General features: G+C 38.8%; 1 protein-coding gene across 6 annotated transcripts in view; it reads left to right on the top strand.

Moving 5' to 3' along the window:
• The first annotated feature begins 577 nt into the window (after positions 1 to 577).
• The window catches only part of PPFIA2 (PTPRF interacting protein alpha 2), a 296,049-nt gene continuing 281,179 nt past the window's right edge, over positions 578 to 15,447 (top strand). For 4 of the 6 annotated variants that reach the window (XM_010413748.4, XM_010413749.4, XM_010413746.4 and 1 more), the window contains exons 1-2: positions 582 to 902; positions 8,737 to 8,987. In XM_010413748.4, coding sequence (XP_010412050.1) covers positions 8,739 to 8,987 — 249 coding nt within the window. In that variant the 5' untranslated portion in view covers positions 582 to 902; positions 8,737 to 8,738. Of the gene's footprint in view, positions 903 to 8,736; positions 8,988 to 15,447 lie in introns of all 6 variants that reach the window. The other 2 variants (XM_019279831.3, XM_010413754.4) reach the window with 2 other exon arrangements.

Raw genomic sequence — 15,447 nt, 5'->3', positions numbered from 1 at the left:
TTCTCACGGTCGGATTACCGCAGATGATTCGTTTTATTACGCTCTACGGTTAGAAGAGATGTTGTGGCGTTTGCCTGAGCTCCTTAAATTACAGGATGTAGTAGCGTAGCGCTCTCGTGCCGCCCCCGGTGCCGGCGTCCCCGGGCGATGCGGGGCTGGCAGCGCTGCCCGGGGCGCGCAGGCTGGGGCGCGGCCGCGTGCCCTGGGTGACCGGCCGGGCTCTCCCGCTCCCGGCTCCGTACGGCTGACAGCGGGCTCCGCACGGTGCCAGCCGGGCAGCGATGTGCCAGCCAGGCAGCGATGAGTCTTGGGCAGAGGATTTCTCTCTGTAAAGCAGAAAACCCCGTTTGCTTTTTGATCATTCAGGCAGTCGTGCGTGCGTGTGGACTGCAGTCACGCACACAGGCATAATTAGCCTGGGAGGTATCGAAGAACCAGGGAAGCCGGTTACCGTTAAGTTTAACAAAAGATAAGAAATAAAAGAAAGATGCTTTCGCCCTGCCCCCTCCCCTCTGATCGTTTGCCTCCAGCTGCAAGGATGCTGTTGCTCGAAAGGGGCTGCTGGAGCTTTAAGAGCCGCTCCCCCCCCTCCTGCTCCCGACAATGGTCTGAACCGAGCTCTGCTTCCCAAAGCAAAATTTGTAATATGCCATTTTTCCCATGGATGCTTCTCCTCTTGGCTGCTGACGAAGTGACCGAAGAAAATGTTGAGGTGCCAAGCAGCGAGACTTGCCGGAGGACGGGTGCGGGGGCTTGGGGTTCCTCGGAGCAACGCCTGTGTCACCATTGCTAGGAAGATGGTCCAGGAGTGCTCGGCTGTGTGAGTCCCCGCTCGAAGCCGGTGGAGACTGCGGTTGTTATTGATCAAGTGAAATAGCAGACGCCGAAATAAAAGATACTAGGTACTGAACCTTCTATTTCTGAGTTAGACATTCCCTCCTTAGCCCCGATACCCTCGGGGATGAGGTGCAAATGCAAAATCTAGCTGTCTGCCTCCTGCTGTAGTACTTGTGTGGTATTTAAATGCATTTCTATAATGGGAATTGGGGGATTTCAGACTAAAAAATGTGAAACCAACTTCTTTGTTTTGGTTGTGGTTAAGGGAGGTAGGAGGTCAGAGGGATGACATAAAGAACAGATAGTTGGAATAAGTCCTTTTTCTAACGTACTGCGTTGACCACCCCTCCTGTGTGGAAGGAGTGCAGGATGCTTCTGTTAAAGGTGATATCATAGTTTAGTGGAGACTGGCAGGTAAGGAGTTAACTAGGAGGAGGAATATGCATGTAATGCAACTCAGACAATAGGAAGGATTTTCCTTATTGGAATTACACTGTGCTGCCTAAGAGCGATCCTGCTGAGGACATCTGAAGAGACATAATTGCAGTAAGATCTGGTTTTATCAGTCACTATATCTATTAAACAATTTGGAAAAAATAGCTGGTAAATGCAAAATACCCGGAACGATCCAATGAAATGAGTTTTCAAGCTGATGTCACTGTGGACAGGCTAGAACAAATGGTAGTTAGATTTTGACTTCTTTTTCCTGCAGCAAAATTACAAGTAACTTGAAATGACTCCTCAACTGTGGTGTGCAAATCAAATGTCAGTGTAAACAGAAAACAAGCTTTTAAAGCCAGTTATGGATAGAAAGGTGAGGGACTAAAATTAGATTCACATCTAAGGTGGTGGCCTTCAAGGTGAGCAAAATGAATGCTTGTCTAAGAGCCTTTGTCAGGCAGAAGCCAAGGAGCTTTCTGTCTTCTTATTCCCAGAGCTTCCCAAGTGAAAGAACTGCATCTGGTAAATTTTTTCCAGGCTAAATGAGATTGCAGAGGTGTTTGTTACAATATTCACTTAAATAAATAATTCCAAGACTCTTGGACAATTGTGATAATAGAAGATGCCAAATAGGGTGGGGTCCAGTGAGAAGAAGGAAGACAACTTTTTCATTTCCCACCTCTATAGGATACCTACCACAGAAATTTCAGGTAGTTTTAGAGAAAGTCAGTATTGAGGACATACTTTGATACCTTATCCATACATGACTATCAGCATAATCAGAGAGAAGTTAATATAACAGAGTTGCTATCAATTAATTTGTTAATGGAGTCCCTCCTGAAAAGAAGCTTTATATAACTCTTAACCAAGGATGGCCATATCCTGTGCTCTGTGTTGGAATTTTTGTCCATTCCCCTTATCTGGATGTTTAAACTGAGCTGCAGAATTCCTAACTGAGCTAATACAGAGTTCATTCTTGATAGAGCCATAATGCAGCTAACGCTATAGATTTGCTACGACATTTTTGCATACAGCCTGAAAAATCTTAATGTAATGACAGTGAACCACATTCTTTCCCCCTCTAGTAGGACAGATTACTTTAAGCAGTCGCTGTTTTTGCCAGTTGAATGTTGCGTCTTTAGAGGGGCAACTTGTTCATGATTTCTGGTAATGTTGTAGGCAATGGTCACATAACATCCAGCATGCTTCCTGGTATGGCATAACAGGCATTTGTGATCTTTATGCCTTTGTTTGGAGGGAGTAAAATGACAGGAGATTGATGGCTTGTCTATGTTAGTGACTTTTCCAACCATCTGTACTGATCCAAACCCACCGAAGTCCATGACAGAATTTCCATGAATTCAAGAATTTGTTGGATTAGATTCCATGCAAATGACTGGAGAAAACACTGAAATAGGAACCAGTCAGCCTGGAAAAGGCTTTGTAGTACATGGTGAAGTAGCTACACGATGGACAAGAAAGACAATATGTTTAGAGAACTTTAGTGTACTGCTTCTCAAGCTGCCATTGTGTATGGCTGTGATGCCTGAGCACTCAGGTCCAGAACTACTACTAAAATAAGAGACTCAGTTTTGTTTCAAATTAGAAGAGTTCTAAAGTTACCACATTGCCTAAAAATCTATTTCTAGGGAGCATTTGTGTGCTACATGCATTTCAAGGGAAGCAGGAATTCGTCAGTACCCTGCTCCCCCTTCAGAACCTCTCTGGGGGCTTGGGATAGTTGCAGGTGTTACACAAGTTCACTGTATGTTGCACTCCTTGCAAGTGTTGGATGCTTTGTGGGCACCAACCAAGGGATTGGTAATTTCTGCTCTGTGGCTCAGGATGAATCTAAGGAACAGTGATTATGTATTAACAGTAAAATGCTGGTGACTTAATGCATCTTTCATTGAGGGATTGCTTTACTTACATTCAGGATACTGCGTAAAGTGATAAACTTTGTACTGTAGAAGTACTAAGTTCAGTATCAATGGAGCTTTTATTTTTCTATTTAAAGAAAGAGAAACACATTTGAAAAGTCATACTTTTGTTGGCTTAGATCAGTCAAGAATAACTTAAGTTGTATTACTACAGGCAAGTCAGCCTTTTTCTGGTAAAGAACACAAGCTTTCCTTCTCTCCTTTGAATAAAGAGGCATATAGTGCACCTTCAGCTATTAATGTCACCTCTTTAAGTTGAAAAATATGCCACCTGATTTATCCCGTTCTCTCCTCTCCTTCCTCTTTGCAGTCCTGGCTGCATGGGAAGTATTGTACAAAATGATGTACATGAGAGCTTATTCAGTTATCATGGACTTCCATGGTCTTGAAAATATGGGACAGAGGTGTTTAATCCACTGCTTGCAGTTCTTAACACCCACTGGAAAGAAATTCCAGCTTCGTCAGTGCTCATTCTTGGATGCCTGTGTTCCACTCAACGCCTTCAGGTTGAGTAGGTAATCTCCAGAGGTTCCTTGCAACCCTAAATATTCAGTGATTCAGTCACATCCTGACAGAGCAAGGTGGCTGTCCACTCACTTGTGGGTTGCTGTAGGTACCTGGCCTGTTTCTCACTTTCTCCTAATGACCAGGATGGTCAATCCATGTCTTAATTTTCTGTTCCCCCTCTACTTCCATTCTTCCCCCAACCTCTTCTCTGCAGTTTTCTGGTCGCACAATGAGCTGCAGCAGCTTGCCAGATCCATGGTTAGGCACCACTGGTATAACCAAGTAGGATTTGAGGTGCCAAGTCTTGGTAAAGAAATCTTTAGTAAAATTTACTCAGTCTCTGCAAAGGTGCCTCCTTATGGCTGGGTACAGATGCCTGAGTTTACTCAATTCAACACCATGTAAACTCAATTCAACACCATGTATCATTCCTTTGAAAAGAAGCAAAGTCTGTGTTTCTGGGTTCTTGGATTTGTTTGGTGGTTGATTTGTTTGATTCCTGTCCCATGGAATTATTTAGTGTGGAAGGGACCTTTGGAAGTCATCTGTGTCAATCCCTTGCCCAATGCTGGGCCGAGTGCAAAATAAGATGAGTTTGCCCACTGCAGGTTTGGAAAATGAAAAGAAGATTCGGTGCTAACTCAATGTCAGAAATTTAAGGCAGATATTTATGCACTCCAATTTTGCTTAGATTTTGTCACATTACCTGAAATTGTAAGAGAAGTTACTTTGCAATTTAGAGTTGTAGCAATGCAATTCAAGGTTTCTGTTTTAAACTTCAGGGATTCTAATGCTTCATGTACATTGCTTGTCTTATTCTCCCTTTTTTGTCACTGTCAGCTCTGAATTCTTTTTCACTAATAGGACTCATCAAAGAAATGTAACTGTAATTGCCTTGTAGGAGTTGATAGGAATGTATTGATTAGGGAAGGGGATACTATGCCGGGGTAACAAAAATCTGAACATAGGAGCTGGCATGTGCAGACCAAGTGGAGAGATTAAAATACATGCACAGACTCAAAGATGTTTATGCATCTGCTTTTCAGTGTGCATTCAGAGTTGAATGAGGAACTAAGAGCCTATTACTCTGTATAAAACCAGTTAAAAAGAGCAGAGGGCTGGTAGTCTTTGTTCCGATCTTTGATCTTTTAGGGCCATTCCTGGGCATATGGTTATATTCCATCAATCATATGACAGGCTGATAAACACTGTTAGAAAACATGGAACATCCAGATGTCAGTTTATGAATGTGCTTGGTCTATCCAGACGTTATGGTTTAAAAAATCACGCTCTCTGAGCCTAGCCAGTTTTTGGAGCAGTAAGAATGGAGAACAAAAAGGAAGCTTAAATGGTAGTCCATTATTTATCTTGTTCAGTTCTGTTCTGAGTAGAATTGATACCTACGTGTTTAGTAAGAACTGTGCACCTGGGACAAATACCTGCCATGTATGCATGGATCTATTATTCTTGAGCTGTGAATATATCATTAAGTTCAGAATGCATCTGACCTGTGTATATGAAATTTGATTCATGCATATGTATAGTGAAAGGTATCTGAGTTTTTTCAAAAGTTATGTAAATTCACAGATCAGCCACAAGTATGTGTGGCATGGTAATTCTAAGGTGTAATAGAAGTGGGCCTGCCAATAACCTTATTTTGAGCCTTTTAGAATTGCAGCATTGAATGTGGCTGTGTCTCCCCTATAAATACAGTTGGAAAAGGCATATATTTTTCACAGAAAGAATGGCTAATTCTGGTTAATTTATTAGAGACATCACTTTTAGTGTTTAATGATTGAAATCCTTCCTGTATAAAATATACTTTAGCTTAACACAGATTTATGGTCTGTGATTAGTGGGGAAGAGTAGGTAGGTAGAGTGATTCCTTTTAATTTCATTGTATGAAATATTTCAGCTGATTATATTATGGAACCAGACTAAAAATTGTTGGGGTGATGGAAGTTTTTAATCACCAAATTTAGGTTTAAAATTCAAATTACATAGAAGGAAAATCAGAAATGGCTCTCTTCCCCTACTGGAAATTTAAAATATAATTCAAGTTACTCACATTAGCTATCAGACCAAATTGATCGTAGCAATACTATTTTTTTTTTATGTTTTAATATGAATCCCTCTGGTTTTTTCTGTCTGCATGTGTTGTCTTGGTTCTCTATGTGCTTCTGGTGTATGCAAACTAAATTCCTTTCAGTGATAACTAAACTGGGAGCTTACTCTTAAATTTAATCTCCTGACCCCATGTGTGAACCACATCAGCCTGTGGTTAGCCAAGTGCTGACATGCACTCACCATCAGAAGGCTCAGGAAACATCAAGAACTCTTGTAACTCTGTGACATATTTCACTTCCTATATAAAGATCCAAATGCATACATGGCCTTCTATTTGTCCTCAGCTTCCAATCTTATACTACTAGACTTTGATCAGTCTGTTTGCTGACACTCTTCCTCTGTTTCTGTGAAGTTCTTTCTCTGCTTTACCTGCCCTAGCTTTTGTTGCAGCCCCTCTCAATAAACCTTCTTTCATTTTTTTTTCTTCATTTAAAAATTCTTCAAATATTCTCAGTATTTTTATTCCTTCATGCTATCAAGCAGGAAATTCATAAAAGATGTAGTAAGGTCCTGTGGAAGTGGCTCTATTCTTCAGCATGTGCTTGGGAACAGTGTTAAATGGTGGCTGCCTCAGGACATTGAAAGCATCCCATGTGTTGCCAAGTGTAAGTGTGATAAATGCCAATAAAAGTTTAAAAAAAGAAAAACAAAAAGAATGTTTTTCTAAAGGCAAGAAGACACAAATCATAGTTAATTGAACATCATGGCATACTAGGTCTTTCATGAAAGACTGTAAGAAATTTTTCTTTGGAAGCCCCACAGCGAACCTGCAGTTGCTTGCAATTTTGTTCCTTTTTTTGTGGCTTGGTGACCCAGGAGCACTCTGAGATGCCAGGTTTCCTTCAGAGTTGTTTGGGGTCCTTGTGGTCCCCCCACAAATGATCTGTGTGAAGGCATGGTCCAGGATTCCCATATTTCTTGCTCCTCTCTGTTGCAAAAGACAAAGCATCCCTTTCTGTCACACCCTACCAACATTTCTATCTGGCTCAGGTTAGCAGACTGCTATTCTGTATTTCTCTCCACTCTCAGGGTGGGGGAGGGGAGAGGATGCTTGTGGCTCCAATGGAATAATGGCATTGATCTCCGAACTTCCAGAAAGCGATGTACATCACCAGGCGGACTGCAACAACTGCTGTACCTTTTAAAGATTCTCCTGAGGCTGTGAGCTGTGGGAGAAAACTTCCAAATAGCAACTGCCTACATCAGGAGTTGCCCACCCATTCCCTGCCTTCTCTGATGTCTTAGTCATAGCCCAAGTTTGTTACTTGTGCTGTCAGAATAATGAAGTCCAGGCATTCAAAATAAGAACAATGCATGGCCAGCCCCCTGCCGTCCCTGAACGCAACAGCTGAGAGGGACAAGATGTGGTAATAGCGCCATGAGCATTCAACTCGATTCCCTTGCTACCCCACAACTGCTTACATATATGGCTACCCACATCCCCATAATGACTTTAAGAGATTTCTTATCTAGTTTGAATGCAAGGTGCTGGATAGCAACAGCTGTCCACACAGACGTTTCCCTACCTGTTCCCACACACTCACCAGCGTTCCTGCAAAATTGCACCGCTCTCACTTTGCCACAGCCTGTGTGAAGGGGTAGCAAATGCTGTGCCCTTCACACCAGAAACCTGATCTGCATGTGTAGGACATTGGAAGCAATTTCTTGAATGACAAAAGTTTCACTGATGAGAATCCTCTGGGACAAGAAGTGTGACTCATGAGATGTTGATGATTGTGAGGTGGGAAAGGTTTAGTGACAATCCAAATTGTTTACTTTGGTCTTGAAGAATGGGCATGCAGAGACCATAGTCTCGGGCCACCTGCTGCATACCAAAAAGTTATGATTGAACTGAGAAGGTGGCAGATGTCCTTGGAAATTTTTAATTATCCCTTTGCTCGCTGTGAACTTGACCATCCCAAACTGGTTGGCCACAGGTGGGAGCTGAGTAGGGACTGGTGATGGCCACTCGCTGAATGTAATGTACTTACATGCTGTTGAAAAAGGTTCCTAGAGGCAAGACAGGGGCTCTTCTGGCTGGTGTCCCACATCTCAGGATCCCTCAGGATAGTGGACAAAGCAGTTAATATCAGCAAGCTCTCCCAAGGATTCCCAAAGCTTGTCCCTGTATGCAAACTGGGGGTTTGAGATTTCCATTAGAGGCTTTGTAACTGAAGCTTGGGACTAGGTGATGTTATTTGCTCTTCTCAGGGCAGATTTAAGGAACAAACAACAGTGATTCTGTTCCTGGTAATTCAATTTGCACAAGATATCACAGGGATGTAATTAGCAGAGTTACTAGTTCTTGACCTCTTACTGAACAAGCTCACTGGAGAATAATTTCCCCTGAGGATGGGAATAACTAGATAGAAAAATAGATTCACCTGGCATTGTTAAGGCAGCATGTTACTGGATCAATGGTTAGCCTGAGCTGTACTGTAGAATTGCCTAGAGGACAAAATCTGGCAATTAGTGGCAGCTATTGACATCAATACCAACAATTCAGCAATGAAATTAAGTAAGAGAAGGGAGCAAAGCAACGATATGGGAGACTACAATTGGTGGGGAAATATTTTCTGTCATTTTAAGCAAGCATTATTTGCAAAACTATTAATTTAAAATATTCTGTAAACCTCCATCTCCTTCCAATCAGTCTTCTTTAGTTTTGGGAAGCACATTCAAAGTCTTCGCTCTGTGGAATTAGTCACTGTATTTAATCCCTCTCTATTGACCATCTGATTAATATTGTGCACAAGTCTGAAAGTGGAAACAATGCACTAATCTACTAACTGTGTCCATGTGACAGAATTTATTCCTCTTATGAAATATCCTCAAATGTTTTCTCTACTGAAGAGCTGTTCCTTGATTTGTGTTCTTTTTAAAGAAATGATGTGTGAAGTGATGCCAACGATAAATGAGGACACCCCGATGAGTCAACGGGGGTCCCAAAGCAGTGGCTCGGACTCGGATTCTCATTTTGAGCAGCTGATGGTGAACATGCTGGATGAAAGGGACCGTCTCCTTGATACCCTTCGGGAGACACAGGAAAGCTTGTCACTGGCACAGCAACGCCTACAGGATGTCATCTATGACAGAGACTCCCTCCAACGACAGCTGAACTCAGCATTGCCTCAGGTATGTAATTAATAAAGATTTTTTTTTGTTTAGGTTCACCAATTTTTTACTTAATACCACTTACTTTAACCCCAATCAGTATGTATTCCTTGAGGTCCAAATTTTGCTCCCATTGATGTCAGCTGCAGAACTCCTACTGAATTAATAATACCTGGTTTGACCTCTGTGGGACCTCTTTTCATAGTTAAGAGTAGGAGTAACTCTGTTGACTTGAAGGAGAGCAAGATGAAGGCCTGTAGCTACTGGTTCTTTTGGCTGTTGCTCTAGCATTTACAACAGGTGAAGGATCATTTAAATCAAAGATCTAATGGTAGAAATAAAGCAAAAAGAATGAGGAAGTTTTCTAGAGACTTTTCTGGATAAGAGTTTTAATAAACAACAAATAAAACTAACTTATGTCGGTTAAGTAAGATACTACACAAACCCACAAAAACAACTGATACCTTAATATTTTAATTCAATTAAGTTTAAATATTTATATAAATTTCATTATCTAAAGTTGTCCTAGTCTTTTTTAGGAACTTCAAAATTCACTACTTCAGTTAAAATACTAATGTGATATATTTCAATATTATATGTCAATAAAATTTTAAAAAATATAATAGAGTTAAAAGCAAAGAAAGATCTTATTTCAGTCTCAGTATGTGGCCAGAGGTTGGAAAGATACCATGAATCAAAATTCAGGTTTTCTCCATGTTTTTTTCTTTGTGTCTCTCAGCTGTCACTTACTAGGGAATGTGACTGTAACCATGATGGTCCAGGGAGGAATTAAGACAGTGTGTGGTTTGAATAAAGACGTAATAAGGATGAATGAAATGAGTATGACATTTTTTACAGATAGAAAAGGAAAATGGTACCCTCTGGAGTAGGGAACAGTAGTTGTTTAAGGGCTAACCTCAGCAGGTTATTGAAATATTTTGGGATAGTACTGAATAAGAAGGAGAGACTGTAATCATTTGAAGAACAGCATTAGCAACTTGAGCTTTAGCTCCAGACAATAAGAATGCCTGCAGCTGTCTTGGGACAAACAAAAAGGAGTACCAATGATCTTCATATACAGTAAAATCAAGGTTGTTATTTTTCTTTTTTCTCTTTATTTGTGGGCAGTTGAACTTCTATTGTACAGGTGTCTCTCCATAGAAGAGTGGAAAAGAATAAGTGAAAGACAGCATAAATCCTTTATTCAAAGATTTACTGCTGGAAATCTGAAGAAGGGAGGACGCTTTGTGTCTGAGTCCCATTCAGTGTGCTGCTTAGTGCAGAGGCACTCTCCACTGAGCCCATAGTGAGGTATTTTTATTGAGTGCTAGCAGGTGTCTGAGCCCTAATATTTCTGTGTCTCGTATATGCAGAACTCCTGCTAAAATACAGGAGACTAGCTAAAGAAAATAATATTCAGCAGAAATGTCTTACAGAGCCTAAAAGAAACAAATTCTAAGGAAATGGATCACAATATGATTTTAGTCTAAAGACTAAAATCATATTGTGTTATGTATTTTTGAATGACAGCTGTACACCTCCTAAAAGCAATTGATTTGTCAAGTGAACACTTTGGACTACCACTTACCATTAAGAATGCGTGTTTCAGGTAGCATTTGTCCTTGTATCTAAGAAAGATGTAGGTTTCTCATATGAGAAGCTGTGTGACACACTGCTTACATTTTAAAGCAGAATCAGGGTTTTTTTTCATCAAATATGTTATCTAGATCTTCACGTATTTATTAAATTCTGAAGAAATCTGTTCTTATAAGTACAGAATGCTGGCTTAGTAATAAAACATTCTAGTAATAGTCTTTCAAGAATATGATTTTTCTATCACTGCCATCCTATTTAGTTTCATTTCTGGACTTGAGATATTCTACACAGTACTTTTGCAATTTTTTGGTTTATGGTTTTATGAATGGCAAGCTTGCCTTGCTAGCTGACTGTTACAGCCTTATGACAAAATACTTCCTAGGACTCACTACCTAGTGGAGAGGAAGAATTCTCTCTTCGCTCAGGTTAGGGGGAGAATACTTAAATATATGCTATCTATATGATAATTATTATTTAGTAATAATGTGACATCTGATGAGTCTTGCTTTATCAGAGTATATGCTTTTAGCTCTTGATCTCTTGAGTGGTTTTCAAAATTCAATTATTTCTTAGCACTTACATAGTGCTTTGTATGTAGAAACTGTGTATTGACATAGTTATATTCCAAAGCATTTTTGTTAGGACACTGTTTTTGTTTATTGTCTGTTTAACTGTTTGCAGTGAAAAACATGTTCTGGAAAAATCATTACACTTGTAATAAATAGAACCTGAACAAAAAGAGCCTGCATGAAAACTCAACCATTTAAAAATCTTGTCTGATGGGAAATAATAACATTAAATAGGAAACTTGAGTTATTAATTAATGCTGTTACAGCTTTTAATGCTGTAGCCAATGACTGTAGATGTCTATAAGTTTTTATACTGGTCTGCACTGCAACCGAACAATGTATAATTAACTATGTCTTTCAAATTTGAATTACAGAAATATAGTTGTCATGCTATCACTGAAATAAACTTTATTTCCATTAGATTATCAGTCTTAACATTATGAACATCTATGTGTAACTGAACAGCTATGTTTAAGGAAGGAAAGAAAAAGTGAGCAGGCAATTACAGATCATCTAGACTAAATGAAATAACAGGAAAGACTTTAAAACTTGATTTGGAGGAAAATTTAATAATACATCAAAAAGCTAATTTAAAAATATGTCAAGGGTTTATCAAAATTGTCTTTATACAAAGTAACTCAATGTGGCTCTTTGGTACCAGACTTTTAAAATTAGGGAACTAAAGTATCCCTGAAATGATATCTTTTGAAGTCACCCCATTTAAATTACTGATAAATGGGGAGTGTGTAAGGAAAAGCAATATAATAATTAGTAAGATAAGTAATAAAAGAGAGAGAGGAAAAATTTTCACTTACAGTAGACTGAGGGGATGGAAGGAGAGTAATAGTAGCTAATAATGTGTTTTGAGATCAATTTTTGTTAATGAGCATAAGAAGAAGCATGCTAGTGGAAATTTTGGATGACGCAAAATTGAGTTGAATAGTCAAATAAGGGAATATGATAATACACAAGAACAAGAGTAACAGAGGTGGAATGATACTGCATGGTAAAAGGATGAGGGCCTTGTATCTAGCAGGTAATAAAAAAATGTATGACCTTTTAGGTAGCAGTAGTAAAGAGAGATAATATATGGTTTACAATGGTGGTAGGCAGCCAGTGGGAGGTGCGTGTGAATAAAAGGAAAGTGCCATTTTGAAATATGTTATGTAAGAGATTTCTATTGGAAGTAGATAAATATTAATGCAGTTAAACCAAGGGGTGGTTTGGACCTTATTTATCTGAGTTTTGGCTCAGTAGTGATTGAGATTCAACCTCAAATTGGAAGAGATTCAGAAAAACACTGCTAGAGGAAAGAGGAAGTAACATCTTCTGCTTGAAAAGACTAATTAAAGTTTTCTTTTTTCTGGGGAAAACTGACTTGAGAGGGACTATGTGTGATTTCATAGATTTTCTTGGAGAGACAGGAAAATGGAATGAACAGGTAAAGATGAAAGAAATGTTTTAAGCCAAAAATAATGTTGATGAAGGAATGAATGATTGTAGGGTACCATGAATAAAGATAGATCATTCATCAGAAGAAGGTCGTGAATTACGAAGGAATGGCATCTTAGACAAAGACATGGTGAAAACCCCAAACTGTTTTCAAGATGGAGCTGGTATAAAAGACATTATATGTCATAATAGCTTTGGTTAATGTCTGAACTTGACCCAGAACACCCCATGTTCTTTATTTCAGACTTTATTGTGGAGATACCAAGAATCTAGTCCATAAGTAATATTGTTTATTCTTCCGAAAGCTGACTGTTGATAGCAGAAGCCTCTAAGGAAAGTGTATTTGGATCTGCACTGCATGTTCCCCAACAACAGGAATTTATTGTATTTAGGTCATGACTCTCAAATCCAGACAAAAAATTGCTAAATACAATGAACTTCACTGCAATGAGGAAGCATAAGATCTTAATACTTAACAGTATGTTTTTATTTTATTGGAGTCTTTTACTGTAGCATGAGAAAGTGTTCAACTAAAAAGGTTAGGAACTCCAACTCCTTTTTGAGTGCTAGAAAGAGGAAAATGTTCAGTTACAACTTTCTCAAGCAAATTTAACCATCATCTTCTCTAAGCTAAATTGTCTGGAAAATATCACCTTGATTAGCTACCTTGTAAACAAACTGGAAAAATACACTGTATGTCACTGTAAGACTTAGAATGACACATAAGAATCATAAGAGTTATAAATGTACTCTGATAAACAATTCTGAACTAGTCTTGGTTGTTTTATTGTTTCTTTTAGCCTTTCAAGAGTAAGTTTCAAGATATAAAATATATTATTTATATGAAGATGTTAATAAGTTATCACTCTCTAGTCAAGTTTATTTCTTTCATTAATAATGTACTTGCTCAGTGATTTATCTAGAAGTTGTTATTCACGGAGTAGTTGAGGTTGGAAGGAACCTCAGGAGGTCACCTTGTCTAGCTTGTCTGCTGCAGCAGGGTTACTAAGAACAGGCTGCTCAGGACTGTGTCCAGATGGCTTTTGAATATCTGAGGGTAGACTCTACAGCTTCTCTGGGCAACCTGTGCCAGTGCTCAGTCACCCTTACTGTAAAAATTAAAAAGTGTTTCCTGATGTTCAGGAGGAACCTTCTGTGTTTCCATTTGTGTTCACTGTCTCTTCAATATTACATTACCAGAAAGTTCTGATTTTACTGATTGTTTATGATAGCAAATTTTATTTTTTAATGGCTATAGATCTTTTCATGTATTGATCATCGGAATCCACACCTATGATGTATCTGTTTTAGAACTATTAGCTGTCACCAGTCAACTCATTATTTTCTGTGTGCCTTAGCATAGTTTCCAGAAGGATCTGCTCCATGATCTTGCTGGTCACTGAGGTAAAACTGACTGGCCTTCAATACCCTAGATCTTCCTTTTTACCCTTCTTAAAAATTAGAGTTACATTTCCGCTTTTCAAGTCAATGGAAACTTCACAAGGCTGACACAACTTCTCAAATATGGTGGGTAATGGCTTAGACACTTAATCCACCAGCTCCCTCAGGACATTTGGATGCATCTCATCAGGTCCCATGGACTTGTGCACCTTCAGTTTCCTTAGATGATGTAGATAATCTCAAAGCTACTCTTCAGTGAGTGGTTCTGCATTCTCGTGGTCCGTGCCTCTGCCTTCTGCAACTCGGGATGGTGTGGCTGGAGCACAGTGCCTAGTTTGCATGGTTTTAAACAGCTTAACTGATATGACTTGAATTCTTCTATGCATGGGTATAAAACCTCCTGTCTTTAAAACAGACTTTTTAAAACTAGAGCAGTCCAGATATGTTATTCTTTGGTAGACATCACTGAATAATTTATACTGAGAGAGACCTTTGGAACTCTATTTTCTTTTTTTTTTTTGAACTTATTTTGTTCATTTTCCAGCAAGTTTGAGTATGTTGTGATTCCAGTGAATCTCTGTGGTGGAGATCGAAACACCTGGTTAAGTTTAAATTCTTTTGGATGTCGCAATTTTTTTTTCTCTGCAACAGATATTGTCATCAGTATTTAAAAATCTGGTTTTTCTGGATACAGATAGTAGAATTGTTTGGAGTGTGGAACTGCAATACTAAAATGAATTCTTTGATATCCTCTGGTACCCCATAGATTTCAACTAAATTGTAATTGTTAGTTACAATAATTCAGTAATAAAATCAGTAATAGAAATATTGTGGTAATCATTAAGGTTTTATTTGATCTAATAAGATAACATTCATTTAGAAATGCTTACTGGAGGCATGATAGAAAGGAAAATCCAAAGAGGGAAATGTAATGACCTTGTTTTATTGAACCAGTTTATGTAATTTGATCAATGTTAACCTTTAATAGGATTGTGATTAGAGAATTTTGTTGATAGCCTTGCAGTTTCTTCCAATACAGTGAGCAATGAATTTTTTACTGCCAGAGACAAGAAAGGTGCAGGGATCCAATAGCTAGTCAGTAGGGCCATATTCTGAGGTTGTGTTTCCTATTTGGATGTGTGTGTATACAATACATGAATACAAAATACTGGCATCGTCCAAATACATATATAGATACAAAAATAGCCCAACAGAAATAAATACACAGATTTTTAAATAGTAATAATTAAAGTAGACTTTGTTTATTTAAGATTGGACATTTGCTGTTTGGGTGAAAATAATAGCTTGACCCACAGTATTGTTCTCAAAACAGCTCTTACTCCTATGATGAAGATGGAATGATAGCTTTTTTTCATGATTTATTTCTTTCTGGCTATGCTGAAGAACATAGAGTACCAATGGCATCCTGTATATTTGAATGAATAATCAGTACTTTTTCTGAG

This window comes from Corvus cornix, chromosome 1A, assembly GCF_000738735.6.
Source record: "Corvus cornix cornix isolate S_Up_H32 chromosome 1A, ASM73873v5, whole genome shotgun sequence".
Classification (NCBI taxonomy): Eukaryota; Metazoa; Chordata; class Aves; order Passeriformes; family Corvidae; genus Corvus; species Corvus cornix.
The sequence above is the reverse complement of the archived record's forward strand: the minus strand, read 5'-3'. Positions and strand labels throughout refer to the sequence as shown.